The sequence below is a fragment of the Scleropages formosus genome, chromosome 24, assembly GCF_900964775.1.
Source record: "Scleropages formosus chromosome 24, fSclFor1.1, whole genome shotgun sequence".
Lineage (NCBI taxonomy): Eukaryota > Metazoa > Chordata > Actinopteri > Osteoglossiformes > Osteoglossidae > Scleropages > Scleropages formosus.
In genome coordinates, this window is record NC_041829.1 from 20943532 (window position 1) to 20958316 (window position 14785).

Genomic DNA, 14785 nt, shown 5'->3' on the forward strand with positions numbered 1-14785 from the left:
TATGGGCCGGCGCTGCTGGGTGGCAGTTCGAAGGGTGTTGATCAGGAAGCGCTTGTTTGTTCCCCGTAATGGACACTTCATCCTGGCAAGGATGCATCAAAGTGAGAAAAAATAAAATAAACAAAAACATAAATGAGACAGAGAAAGTGAGGGGTGACAAAATAAGAGGCAGAATTCTTATTATTTGTTGGAGCAGTTCTTAACGGCACATTTTTCATTAGCTTGCAGGTGGCTGCTGAGATCTCTACCAGACAGATGGGAAGCATGAGACACGTAAAACTATTCTTAAATATTTATGCCGCTTTTAGTTATTATTTTGTATTCAGGGGCAGCGGATAGCATTGTGGCTAGGCCCAATGCCTTTTACTCACACCCAAGTTACACTTCCTGCTGTACTACGCTTGAGCAAGGTAGTTCCCCTGAACTGCTCCAGTAAAAATGACCTCACCCGTATGCAGGAAAAATCACTAAAAGTGGTTTACCACTATGAATCGCCTTTAAGAGGAGTCATGTAAACGAATAAAATACATTCAGCCCTCATATGGGGTCCCGAACAAGAAACCAGTACAAAATCTTCCAAAAATATATACCCTGCCTTTCCCACACAACGGGCTTACTATTCAGGGCAATTTTAGCCCCATCAGTGCGAACCCAGAACCCAGCAGTAGCTATGGCAGCAGCAGCACTACCCATCCCATCGTTCTACAAGCTGAACACCCAGCCTGTGATATGATGAGATATTGAGATATTATGAGACAGACATGTACAGCCTGTTCCACTGATACTATGAGCTCTGAGCGGCACCAACACTCACTCACTCACCAGCCAGCGGGGCCCATGGTCTGCGCTCGTACTCTGGCCCGACTGGCCTCCTGCAGCAGCTCGGCCACGGCTCTCCTGAGGGCACCACGAAGAGACCATCATCATGACGTGACGTTTGGCAACTTTAACTTGAGTCTTAAGCAGGCGGGCGGGTGCTGTGTGGGACGGGTACGCGCTCTGACACACAGAGAGAGACAGCTGCCTGATCATGCATTCTGTTCTGCGTCTGGATCTGTGTGTGTCAGTGAGTGAGTGAGTGAGTGAGTGTCTGGGCACGACTCGAGTTCATCACGACCGTGGCGTGGGGGGACGGGACGAGGAGGAACCGTTGAAAACCTAACCCTACACTTCCCGGCTGTCACTGAAGTTTGCGGTCTACACCCAAGAGGCGAACAGCGGGCTAAGAAACCGTCCCGCAGGCTCGTCCACGCACCTCAACACATCATTCTGAGGCGGCACGTGAGCATTACAATTAGCATTTTCCCTTAGCGATAGCATAATATTATTATTAGATTAGGCTAGCTCATTAAATGCTCCTGCGTATGCTACATAAGCTACTAACCTTTCTAAGTCGCTGTCTTCTGCCATATATTTACCGGACAATTCCTCCCAGAAGAGTATTATTGTTCACGTTCGCGCAGTATTTACAGATTTGGAGATTTACAGCGCAAGCAAGGACCCCTGGAGAAGTGCCACCATGGCGCTCCTGAATGAAAAAAGATGTAATAACTCACTAGGTATAATACGTCGTATTTTACAAATCTATGCATCAGTATTTTTATGTAATGTGCGATAAAAACCCGTGTGTTGGAGCTCTGCCGGATAGCTTTTAATGAGCGCGTGAAACGCTCTCTGGTCCTCTTTCGATCAGGCAATGTACGCGGGCAGCCCTGCCCCTGCCCTCCCGCGAGCCGCCCTGCCCCTGCCCTCCCGCGAGCCGCTCCACTGCCAGACTGACAGGAGGCGGAGCTCCAGCGTAGCAACAACTGGGCCATTTAAACGCGCTGTTGCATGTCACCCGGTTCATGCGGATGCTGTTGTCTTCTTGAATTGTTCCAACAGGGCGTTTCACCTCTTTGCGAGGAAGACAGGCAGGGTAGGTGTGGTAAATCGTGCGTGCGTGCGTGCGTCCGTCCGTCACCTGTGTGTGTTATGGACCGTACGTAGCGCCGCGGCTGTGTGTGTGTGTGTGACATGATTTTCGGTCGCGTGTTGTGGCGGCATGCAGTGACAACCCGCGGCGATCATGCGGAGCCCTGTGTCGGAAGCGGTCCTTTATACATGTATCCAGCGCAGTCCGCCACTCTGGCTGCAAACTGGCAAAGCCTCGGTTCCATTTAGAGGTGTGTGTTTACTCATCGTACACAATGAATGAATGAGCGATGAGTGTGTCTCCATTATCATCATCCACATGCCATGGTGATGATGATGTCCATTGTTCCCACAACAACCACGCTCACCTGTTCCTGCTGCAATCGCTCCAGTCACCAGTGCGGTTTCGGTCTCCGGTATCTCACCCTCCATACAGGTGAAGAAGGGTATACTATGAAGAGCAGTGCTCCTGCAATCCTGAGAAAGCACTGCTGTGAGTGACAGTGTTTTACACGAGTCACTGATGCTGATGCACATGTGAGAAAATGACTCTGCTGCCCTTGACTGGGCCTCTCCAGGTTTCTGTGGATTAGCAGCTGTGTGCTGAAATACAAACATGTTGCGTTGCTTGTGATCCACACTACTCTGTGACAGTGCAAATGGGTGAAGTGTGGCCTGGATACAAATAAATAGCATATCTTCTGGGGGAGCTTACAGTCACAGTGCTGTGAGAAAGCATTTTCCCCTGTCCCCTTCTCTAGTTGGCAGTGAATATGAGCTGATCTTTTTGTCAGTTACAGGATTGTGAGCAGAGTATGACAGAGAAATGGTGTATAATAGAAACGGTGCTGTGGTATGTCTGGGGAAAGTAACTGTGGTGGTGGCACCTTTGGCTGCAATGACTGCAACTAAGTGCTTCCTGTAGAGGCTGACCACGGTCTCACTTCACTGTGTAGGAATTTTGACCACTTCTTTATGCAGAACCACTTTAGCACAGCAGCGCTTGCGGGTTTCTGAACACAAAGAGGTCTTTTCAGGTCTTGCCACAACATCTCAGTGAGAATGAGGCCAGGACTGATGGGGCTATTCCATAACTTTCATTTTGTTTTTGCCAGTCATTCTCACGTTGAATTGTTTGTATGTTTGGGACCGCTGTTCTGCTGCACGGCCGAGGCGTGCTTCAGCTGGCAACTGATCGCCTGAAATTCTCCTTTAGAATTTTCTGATATAGGGAAGAATTCATGGTGGCACAAAAAACCCCAGGCCATCACACTGCCACCACCACACTTGACTGTTGGTGAAAAGCTCTTACTCGGGAAAGCTGTTTTTGGTTTTCACGAGACATGAAGGGGCCGGAATTGTTAAAAAAAAATGTAGCTCTTCATTCATGAGTCAACAGAACATACTTCCAGAAGCCTTGAAAGGCATCAGGTGCTTTTGATCAAACTGTAGATTAACTTGCATGTTCTATTAAGAATTTTTCAGAAATGTTCTTCATTTTGCAAGTTGTGCAATGCAAGAATTACACTTTGTTTCACAATAAAACTGCTATGAAAATTACCATGTGTGCAACCAGACATGTAGCTGTACTAAGATACGATTTTGAAATGTTTATGTGAATATGATAAATATAAACAAACATTACCTTGTGGCAGACTGGTATCCCATCCTGGGTGTGTGTGTGTCCCCTGCTTTGGCCTTGTGCCCTGTGTTGCCGGGTCAGGCTCCGGCTCACCGCACCCTCACTCGGGCCAAGCTCTTGTTGACATTGGTTGGTTAAAGCAACATTTATTTTGGTAAATTTGTCGGTAAATGTAGTGTATTCGCAAAATTGTTGAGTCCTGTCTAGTAATTTTGTTTGCGTTTTAGGTGCCAGAAATGTAAAACTTCTGTCTCAGCATTAAGCAGAACTGGAACAGTAAGACAGGTTCGTCATAAGAGGAAGTAGTCACAGCTCATAAGCACTGGTTACTATGGTGACACATTGTAGGACCAGGTAGTCACAGTGGCACTGCACCGTTGTCATGGAAACATGTCATTATCAGAACTAGTCATTGTGTTACACACTAATTGTAGTCTTTTCAGCAAGAGACAGGATGTTCCGGTAGCTATGGCAAGACCAAGTACACCAAGGAGGGGGTGTATTACATGGTAGATAAAACGGTGACAAATGATTTACATTTACTTCTACTTGTTTAGCGGAAGCTTTCATTTCAAAGCAACATACATGAGAGAAAACAAATGTTCTCTGGATTTCTCTGGCCACCGTTAGTCGCAGTCACTTTTACAGTGTACCACCTCTGGCGCCTTGTCACCGTCAGCTGATTTCATTTTTTTGCCTTCAGATTTGGACCCACATCCAAAATCCACAGCCCTGGAGCTGTAGGCACCAGCGCTCCCTGCTGAGTCTCCACATCACCCCCTACGTAGCTAAGAATCCTGCTGTTGCCGTGTTCTCTCTGAACCGCTCCTTCTTCTTTCTTCTTCCAGGCGATGCAGCTGGACCCTGTGTGACCAGGGCTTTTGGCTCACAAGTGGGAGTTCTGAGCAGCTCCCCTCCAGAAGCAGCCTGGTAACATGGGCAGTGCCAGCGGTGAGACAGGGCCTGGGGAGCCATCACCTGACCCACTGTGTGCTGTGTGTGGCCAGAGACACCGTGCCCAGGAGAACCACCTGTACAACTACCGGCTGGAGGTGGACGATGACTTGGTGTGCCACATCTGTCTGCAGCCTCTGGTGCAGCCGCTGGACACGCCTTGCGGACACACCTTCTGCTCATGCTGCCTGCGCAGCTTCTTACAGGAAAAGGACTTCTGCCCGCTGGATCGCACGTGCCTGCAGGAGGCGCTCTGCCGCAAGTCCAGCATCCTGGTGCACAACCTGTTGGACAAGCTGGTTGTAACCTGCCCCTTCAGCCCTGCCTGCAGCCACAGCATGCCCCGGGGAGACCTGGAGGCGCACCTGCAGTACAGGTACGATGCCTCACGCTCACCTGTGCTGAGATTCAGGTGTTCGGTACATCACACGCCACATGCTGTTGCCCGCTGGTAGGCGCATAAAGGAGACGTGTTTCCAAAATCTTTCAGAGACGTATAAACACAGAAGCAGCTGCACGTACTGCAAATTCACTGAGGAGCTTGAGGTAGTAGAGGGTGAACTTCACATGTGCAGTAAGAAGTTCAGATGGACACTGGACACTTTGTGCACTTGCAGGCAGCGTGGGTGTCTGTGGGTTCGTGCGAGTGGCAGTAGATTAATATTTCATTAATGAAACCCGTGGGCTCAGGCCCTATGAGCACCCGCAGGCAGAAGAACCGATTTCCCCCGAAGGATTGGGTGCACATCGATACGAAAAGGTGTTGTGTTCAGGTGTGCAGGAATGCAGAGTCAGAGGGACGCGCTGGATCGTCTACAAGCCGAGAGCGGGGGGGCTGAGGAGCGGACGGCGCTGAAGGAGCGATCGCCGTCGCCCCCCGGGAGCAGTACCCACGCGTGCGGCAGCGTTCCCACATGGCCCAGTGGGCTTGGAGTGAACAACCCTGCCTTTGAAGAGAACACTGAAGAAGACAGTGAGCAACGCTGCTGTGTGTGTTTGTGCGATCAGCGTTTACCGCAATCCCCGAGTGTCAGCTTACCCCCTCCAAAGGTGCCAGTGTTTTGCGTGATCAGTGTTTGTCTCAAACCCAGGCTGTTCAAAGCTGCCTGTGATTCCCGAGGGTGAGCTCACCACCATCGAGGTATCGCGCTCCAACCCCAGTGTCGAGTTGGGTATCAGCATTGTGGGGGGCAACGAGACACCACTCATCAACGTGGTGATCCAGGAGGTGTACCGAGATGGTACCGTCGCTCGTGACGGCCGTCTGCTGGCGGGGGACCAGATACTGCAGGTGAGCTCGGCTCCTCCCCCAGTTTCGGTTTGTTCCCCTAATCCGCCTTCACATTCGTACGTCTGCACCCGGCAGGTAAACGACACGGACATTAGCAACGTACCCCACAACTTTGCTCGGGCGGCTCTGTCGCAGCCCTGCTCCGTCCTGCAGCTGACCGTGCTCCGGGAGCGACGTCTAGCCCCTCGTCCGGTGGCAGTTCCCACGTCGCCGGCCACACCCACGGTGTCCGAGGGCTGCATTCGCATTACGCTGCACAAGCGAGACTCGGCAGAGCAGCTGGGCATCAAACTGGTGCGACGAACAGACGAGGCGGGCGTTTTCGTGCTGGACCTGCTGGAGGGCGGCCTCGCCGCACAAGACGGCCGGCTGCGCAGCAACGACCGCGTGCTGGCTGTCAACGAGCATGACCTGCGGCACGGCACACCAGAGCAGGCTGCTCAGATCATCCAGGTGTGTGAGAGACACTCGTTCAGTGGAGAGCAACAGCTCGTTTGCATCACGCAGCAGTCGGCATGGAGCTGTAGCTGAAGAGAAAGATGCAGGGCCGCCAAAGTGCTGTGACAGCCAGGCTGAGTCCATTAAGCAGAATGTATTAATGTCCATTCCATTCACCCTCATCTCTCAGGCCAGTGGGGAACGAGTCCATCTCCTGATTGGCCGGCCAAACAAGGAAAGCCCGACTCCACCGCCCTACACCAGCCACGGACAGGAAGCGTGGTGCTGCGAGAGCGGCCAGCTCCTCTCCCACAGTCTGGCTGCCAGTCCAGTCGTGGCACAGCAGCGAGCACAACGAGTGAGTGAGTGAGTGTGTGCGCGCGTGTATTGGCACCAAGCCCTGCGTCTGCTAAGCCTCAGGTCTGAGCCCGATGTGCAAGTCCCAGCTTGCCGTATTTTGCAGGAGCTGTCCCAGTGTGTCGCCTGTCAGGAGAAGGACATCACGGTCCAGAAAGAGGCCCACGAGTCCCTGGGCATGACCGTGGCGGGCGGCCGAGGCAGTAAGAGCGGAGAGCTCCCGATCTTTGTCACCAGCGTCCAACCTCATGGCTGTCTGTCGAGAGACGGCCGTATCAGACGAGGTCAGGACACCTCCTCAGCCTCTCCTGCCCGGATCGTCCGTCCATCCAGTACTTATTCTGACATCTCTGCATTTAGGTGATGTCCTCCTGAGCATTAATGGTCAGGACCTAACCAGCCTGAGCCACAGTGAGGCAGTGGGAACGTTGAAGGCCAGTGCAGCCTCTTGCTCTGTCCTGCTTAAGGCGCTGGAAGTCACCACTGTGTCAGAGGAAGGGCACAGCGCAGGCGAGGAGCATCCCCACTGCAATGACTACGATGCCAACTGGTCACCGTCCTGGATCACATGGCTCGGGCTGCCAAGGTACCCTATTGGCCCGTACGCCGTACACGGATCTGTATAGATGCAAGCTTCAGTCAGACCTTTTCATGCCTGTCTGCACTCACAGCCCTTACTCAGCTGCACACTTCTTTTCCATTCACCCTTAATGTTCCGCTCCAGGACCTGTGATGTTCTGTGTGAGGTTTACAGAATTTGTGCCGACCTCAACCAAGGGAAGCAGTTGCTAGAAGTTACATCTAAGTCGGTGAACGCGAGTGCTACCGAAACACAGCTGGCGTGGTGCTCAGTTGCTGTGGACACACTCTGTTGCAGTTACCTGCAGAGCAGGCGTGAAATTGTCCTGCGCAGAAACCACCTGGGCAGCTGGGGCTTCAGCATCGTGGGGGGCTATGAGGAGAACCATGGCAAGCAGCCTTTCTTCATTAAGACCATAGTGTTGGGCACACCTGCGTACTACGATGGCCGCCTAAAGTAAGTCCACACCCTTTAGGTGACCTTAGTAGCCCTTTTCTGCCAGTACATTGTTTTAAATGCTGCACAATGGGAATTTGTTTTTAACAGAACTATGGTATGTCTCGAGTACAGGTAGCCCACAAACTGCCTAGAACCATCAGGTAGAACCTTAATTCACTTTTCTGAAGAGCATCCATCTGGTCTTGTAGGTGTGGGGACATGATCGTGTCCGTGAACGGCCTGTCCACGGAAGGGATGAGCCACTCGGTGCTTGTGCCCATGCTGAAAGAGCAGCGGAGCAGGGTGGCCCTCACTGTGGTGTCCTGGCCTGGCAGCCTGGCCTAGGAGAACCGAGGCCATAACTGTGCCTGCACTGTCACCGGGTCAGTGTTCGCACAGAGAACATGCACCTGGTAGGACTTTTGATCTTTAGGAAAAAGGCCTTACAAACCTGCCATGCCCCCTGCAGGGCAGCCTTAGGCCTCCTCAGCAGCGCAAGTTGCACCAGCTGCTCTCAGGAGGGTTTTATACGTGTGTGCTGCCATTTGTCTAGATAAACACCTTCTGTACCAGACAATTGTGTGTTTATTTTCTTTTTTAAACTGAAATGCACTGAGGCGGGTTATCTGCTGTAAGTGCACGTAGCTCAGAACAGAATCCTCTTAAGACAAGAATGCAGCAGTGACAATTAACAAAGGCATCATATAGAACTCAAACTTTGTACATCAGCTGTACAGTACTACAAAAGAAAGAGTGAAAACATGGTGATTCAAAAAGGATCATGCCTGCTTGGGCAAATTAGTCCCCGAGGGCCATGGCCCCGTTGGCCTCTCGCAAGGTTGCATCCTGCAGCAACACGGCCAGCTTGCTCTGTTCTGAAGGGATGCTCCGTTTGGGCTGGTATCCACTAAGACGGGAAGCCAGGCTGCGTTTGGGGCGGGACTTTTTCTGGGAAGAAGAAAACATTATCGCTGATCACTCAACATGGAGCAAAACATTCCCATATTCCTGGAAGACCTCCACAGGTTACTACTCACAAACTGGAAGTACCACAGTATTTTGAGACTACATAGATCTGGGACCTGTATGCCACACTAGTCTGACTGGTTGATACGTACTGAACTTGAAGGAATAGGCCTGAGTTCTTAAGAAGTAAACAACAGCAGCAGCTGTCATACACAGGATATTAAATACGTGGACAGTAGTGCAAGTTCTGCTGTAGACTGCGTGTTAAGAAGCCAACAGCCAAAAGTTTTCAAACAGTAATGCAAAGTAATCAGACGCCAGCGTACCACACCATGGACCTGGCCCTCCTCCTCCTACATACCTGCTGCTTCTTCTCCGGGTCATGGACCACACTGTGTCTCTGTAAGCTTTGCTGTGTGGGGGGAGGAGAAAGACAGACATGAGTTTTTGGGGGAAAAGCTCACCTACAGAGAGCACAAAGGACATGCTGTCTGGGTACCTGTGTACTCCGCTTTCCTCATATACACACATTATGGTGGCACAAGAGAAACATGTCACCTTCATGGCGAACGTCTTGTCGCAGCCAGGATGGGAGCAGCTGAATGGCCGCAGCTCCTCGTGGAAGGACAGGATGTGGCTCTGCAGGTTGAAGGCTGTGGTGTAGGTGCGCTGGCAGCCCTCCCTAGGACAGCAGAAGACGGGACGCTCCTTCTGGTGGACGTACTGATGTTGCTGGAAATTCCAGACATTCCAGAAGAGCTTGGTACAAGTGGGACACTGCAGCTGTACTGGGAACCCAGACATGTACATCAATGTTAGCACAAGACACTGCCAAAAAAAAAAGTGGCTAAGTGTCACTGGATGTGCAGCTTAGATTTACTGTACATTTTAGTACCATCTGGATATGTGATCATGCTGTACTGTAAACGGACACACACACTAATGTAGCTCCACTGGGAGATGGTGATGGCGGACAAAACACATCCATGTTCAGACACCATACCTTGATGTTGGTCTTTCCTGTGCTTCTGGTACTCTGTCCAGGTCTTGCCTTGGAAGCTGCAGCCATCCTCTGTGCACGAGTATCCTGCAAAGGTCCAAGTCACAGGTCACTGAAACTTCATTCTCAGTTACAGTGACAAGGTACCTCCATTTGCTTCCTCAAGCCAAAGTAGTAACATGCACACGCGCGCACACGCACACATACCTTTATGCACCTTCTCGTGACGCTTCAGTTTGCTGGGCACAGGAAAGCGCCTCCCACAACCCTCAAAGTTGCACCTGTGGAAAAAGTACCCAGTCAGGCAGCAATGTAGCCAAAGTGTACAGCTGCACTAAAGGAGACACCATGGAGGGCTCCAACCCCATAGAGGGGGGCTTTACTCACTCATAGGGTAGAACATTGGTGTGTTCAAACTCGTGAGACTTCAGCTGGTTGTGTTTCTTGAATTCTCTTCCACAGCCTTCATAATCACACTGAGGGAGTTCAGAAATTACACACAATTAAAGTTCAGAAGCCAAGTGCAGAGGGTGGGTTTGCTGGGAAGGAGGAGTACCCAGAGGGGGAGGAAAAGGTGCAGCGCTTTCAGAAAGAGCTTGTACACGGCTCGGGTACGAGTAGCGTGGTTAGCGGAACCACCCTCGGACAATATGCACCCCGTTTCGTACAGTGGGCCCGTTGTCCCACTTCCGTCCATCACTTTGTCAATTTTCTTCCGCTCGTGTGGTACAAGTATGTCGGCGCTCGGCCCACGCTGGCGATTCCCAGCAAGACTCCTGTCCCTGACAGTCAACACAACATAAACATGGAGCAAATGCTCACGGGAACATTAGAGCTGCAGAACAAATTTAGCTATTTCCAGAAGCTTCACTGTGCTTAGTGCATGACATGGGAAAACTGCTTCCTGCTTCTGCTCTCATTGCCAGACGGATCCAAACAAAACCCTCAATGAGGTAGAAATGAAAAGTGAAATAAAGTTCAGCACTGTACTACGGTTCATTTAGCAAGACGACTGGGAGCGAACAGTAGTACTGTTGTATGTGTTTCACGCTGTGAGTCGCCGTACATTACAGGCTATTTATAGACATCAACTGACCTAAAAGGTTAAAAGGTGTCTTTGGACCGTGGGAGGAAACCCACACAAACTCCACTTGGGCCAACGGGGGAATCGAACCCACGCCCTACGGCACGTCCATTCCCTCCCTCAAGGGAACTTCAGCCGCAGGGGGGAATCCAATGGACTGCAGCCCCAAGTTCCCTCTGATCCCCAAGAAGCTCCGTGTGTGTGCGCGTGCGCGCTAGAAGCTATTTTTTCATCGTTTATCCACAGCGGCAAAGTGAGACGACGACGGGTGGCAGCGAGAGTTTGCAGTGACCTGACAGGAGCGCACAGTCCATTTACACCACTTTTACTTTTGGTGACCTTTCTGTCTGGGAATCTGTCCTTTTCCTCCCCCCGTCGCCCTCCCAACAGAACGACGAGTCGAGTGCGAGCATCGCGAGACGCAGCGGCGGCTCCACTCACAACGTAGAGCTTCTCCTTGTTGTGGTGCCTGCGGGCCACGTGTTTCTTCATGTTGCTGCTGGTGGTGAAGGCCTCCGAGCAGCCGTCCGCTGTGCACCTGGGGGGGCGGCAGCAGGGAGTGAGCGGGAGGGCACGGGGGGAGGGGGCAGCGAACACCTGAGAGCCTCACCTGTACGGGCGCTCGCCGCTGTGGCTCAGCGCGTGCCGGTTCAGGTGGTACTTGGTGCAGAAGCGCTTGTCGCAGCCTTTGCTCGCGCACCCAAAGGGCCTCTGTGGGTCAGAGGTCAAAGGTCAGAGTTCAAGAGAGCGGACGGCAGCAGAGACTGCCTCGTAAATACTGACGTTTACGCCTTTAGGGACACTTTTCCTCCAGAGATACTGGCAACATTGACGGGCACAGATTTCTCCCTCTGACTGAACGAACTACACAGAGCGAGCGAATGAGCGCGTGACGGAGCGCGGAGGAGCCGCAGACCGATTGGACAGGAAGCTGCGCGCGCGCGCGCGCGTGTGTTCGCGCCTCTGAGTTCCTCGCGCCGCCCACTCATCTACTTACCAGGCCGGTGTGTTTGCACATGTGCGCATCTAACTTCCAGGACTTGTTGTAGGCCGCCCCGCAGTCGGGGAAGGAGCAGATGAAGAGTCGGTGGGAATCCTGGAGCCTCTCGCCCATGACCAGTACTGGGAGCGGACGGACGGAGGGACTCTGGGAGCCACGAGCAATCGCAGCAAGCGGAGGAGCCGGAGCCTGAACCGCCGCCGCCGCCGCCATGTTGGAATCGTCTATATCGCGCTTGGGAGATACCACCTTCCCGAAGGGTGAAGGGGGAGCCCGAAATTCTCCTTAACCTATATGTACATTTATTCACCGAAAAATACATCCTGAACAAAACTAGCGACCCCAGTACTGTCATTTAATAATAATAATGATAGCTTAATAATAACACTTACTCAACCACACGTGCTTGGTGGGAGTGTTCAAAGAATGGAACAGCTGAGGAATATTTTTGTGGCCCCTGTTGTTTCTGCTATTGGATTAACCGACGCGTCAGAGAGCCGGAGGTGCGTGATTGGCGGCACGGAGCGCGTGCAGTGCAGCGATTGCAGCGAGTGCAGCGCAGCGTAGAGTGTGTGTGTGACACGTGCGTTTGAGTCCGATCCGCACACAGACAGGCCCCTAGAAATGTTCATGTACTCGGAACATCTGGCAGTGAAGAATTCTGCTGTTGGTTCCTTCTGCACGTTACTCTGAGAAAATGTTAAAGGACACACGAGTTATATTCCATTACACCCGCAGGTGGCACGTGCAGCTGTGTGTGTGTCAGCTGATTACCCTCGAGTTAAAATTGTTAGGGGCAAAAATGCAAAGATGAAAATGTGAGACTGTGTCCTGTAAGTTCCGTCAGTCCATCTTTAGCTTCTATGAAAGTGTCTTTTTTCTCCTTGTTTGTACAAGTGTGTATTAGTGTCCCCTTTTGTGAGTGAATATGTGTGTGTGTGTGTGTGTCCATCCATATCTATGTCCCTGTGTATCTGGTGTCCCTCTTTGTCTCAGCGGATGTCAGCGTGGATTGTAAAGCAGCGCGGACAGGTTGGCTGCTGGTGTACAGCCAGAGCGGGGCTGGGTGGGGCCACGGATGATTGATGAGCTTTCGGTGGGTGTCGTTAAACTGTCAGATGGCTCCTGGGTGGCGGACGCACTCCCGGCCGGAGAGTCCTCGCTGCCTCCACGTCTCACGATTTACTGCCTTTATCAGGCCTTATCACCCTGCTTACAACTCCTTCCTGTGGCTCACACACTCAGCGTGGGACCGAGGGAGGCCGGACCGCCGCCCGCTCTCTTTCGCAGCCGGGGTCTCGGCGTGACCGTGGTCATTCACCACGCTGTGTACTCTGGCCGCTTTAGGTCAGCCACGGTGACCCCGGCCGCCAGCGCGGCGTGAGCCGAGGAGGCCCGTGTGAACGTTTCTGAGAAAAGTATGACCCGTGACAGGCTGAGCAGCGAACTGAACCTCGGTTTGAACTCGTACGTTTGTACGCAAACCAAAAAGGTGACTGACAGCCACATATTGGTCCAGCTGCTGATGCTTGTTCGTCCGCAAAGGTAATCGCCACACCCCGTCCAGCGACACCTCGTTACCGTTGACTAATGTCGGAAAAATGCTCTTAGGGTTGGAATGTGGTTCGTTACCGTGTTAATATCTACGGTCAATAGCCCTCAGAAATGGCCCTTATAACCCATCCGTGTGAGGACCTTCTCGAACCTGCAGACAGGTCTTGTAGAGCAGCCGCGGAACCCAAAAGTGCCATTTAACTTGCTTCCTTCTGGTTTGTTAGAGGGACGACACACTGACCAAACGGACTCAGAGTGACCGACAGGCTCAAGACTGATCAAGGGGCTCAAGACTGACCGACGGGCTCATAGTGACCGACAGGCTCAAGACTGACCAATGGGCTCAGAGTGACTGACAGGCTCAAGACCGACCGACGGGCTCAGAGTGATCAACAGGCTCAAGACTGACCGACGGGCTCAGACTGACCGACAGGCTCAAGACTGACCGACAGGCTCAAGACTGACAAACATCTCATAGTGATCAACAGGCTTAAGACTGAACAACGGGCTCAGAGTGACCGACAGGCTCATAGTGACCGACAGGCTCAAGACTGACCAACAGACTCATAGTGACCGACAGGCTCATAGTGACCGACAGGCTCATAGTGACCGACGGACTCATAGTGACCGACAGGCTCAAGACTGACCAACAGACTCATAGTGACCGACAGGCTCATAGTGACCGACAGGCTCATAGTGACCGACGGACTCATAGTGACCGACAGGCTCAAGACTGACCGACGGGCTCAGACTGACCGACAGGCTCAAGACTGACAAACGTCTCATAGTGATCAACAGGCTCAAGACTGACCGACGGGCTCAGAGTGACCGACAGGCTCTCCCCGGCGGCACGCAGCTGTGCGAGGCCTTGAAATGCTAACAAAGAGCGGAGAAGACGGCCAGCAGCCACGTTTGCTGCGCTTGCGTCGCACATGTGGGGTCAACAGCTGCCTCGGGGCCTGGCCTTCGTGCGTACCCTGCCCCCGAGAGCTGGGATTGCACCAGCATGCATTTCACCCCAGTGCCGAGGTCACGGAATCAGCGGGACGAGAGGATGGGGCCGCTAGATAAAGGCGGCCTAGTATGAGCTCTTTAATCAGCCCCATTTGACACTCGGGAGATTGGGCTTGTTAGCTTGTCCATCCGGAAGGGCGGCCATATTGACCGCTGCGATTACACATTAACCGTCCGCCCCGAGCAGCCCGGGCCCAGGGTAAACACAGAAGGGCCCGTGACCTGGAAACAACGCTGCGCCTTGTCTCTGGGCCAGCTTGCTTTCACCTGGCCGCGTGAATCAGTAACCCCCGTCAGACCCCCGGAGCCAGGAGATCGCGGACGGGGCCGGTCGTTTCGCGAAGGAGTTGTGACATATCGAACCGAGCGCTGCCTGTGCCGCGGGAAACGGCGACGTTCGTGACATTCTTCACATCCCGCGCGCTTGCGATGCTCCGCACCGCACGCTTTCTACGAGGCCGTGAGTCATTACAGGCCGAATAACGCAGGACGGGACGGAGGCCCGAGTCCCAGTGAGCGTCTGAACAGAGCACCTGTCCCCCAGCGCGGCCCC

At 52.7% G+C, this 14785-nt stretch overlaps 2 protein-coding genes across 4 annotated transcripts; one reads left to right on the forward strand and one right to left on the reverse strand.

Moving 5' to 3' along the window:
* Nucleotides 1-1840: 1840 nt before the first annotated feature.
* lnx2a (ligand of numb-protein X 2a) lies at nt 1841-8181 on the forward strand. 3 transcript variants are annotated; one of them, XM_018760831.2, is made up of 10 exons: nt 1841-1918; nt 4405-4886; nt 5284-5498; nt 5602-5801; nt 5877-6254; nt 6430-6597; nt 6703-6880; nt 6957-7182; nt 7474-7632; nt 7824-8181. In XM_018760831.2, the coding sequence occupies exons 2-10, from the start codon at nt 4492-4494 to the stop codon at nt 7957-7959; spliced, it is 2055 nt and encodes a 684-aa protein (XP_018616347.1). In that variant the 5' UTR covers nt 1841-1918; nt 4405-4491; the 3' UTR covers nt 7960-8181. The 3 variants fall into 3 exon arrangements, with proteins under 3 accessions (XP_018616347.1, XP_018616344.2, XP_018616346.2); XM_018760828.2 differs by having other exon boundaries at nt 5602-6254; XM_018760830.2 differs by having other exon boundaries at nt 5284-5483; nt 5602-6254.
* Nucleotides 8182-8189: 8 nt separating this feature from the next.
* gtf3ab (general transcription factor IIIA, b) lies at nt 8190-11921 on the reverse strand. The gene is made up of 9 exons (XM_018760832.2): nt 11662-11921; nt 11275-11375; nt 11106-11202; nt 9968-10056; nt 9788-9861; nt 9584-9667; nt 9139-9368; nt 8942-8992; nt 8190-8562 (listed from the first exon to the last, which is right to left on the reverse strand). The coding sequence occupies exons 1-9, from the start codon at nt 11875-11877 to the stop codon at nt 8413-8415; spliced, it is 1092 nt and encodes a 363-aa protein (XP_018616348.1). The 5' UTR covers nt 11878-11921; the 3' UTR covers nt 8190-8412.
* Nucleotides 11922-14785: the final 2864 nt, after the last annotated feature.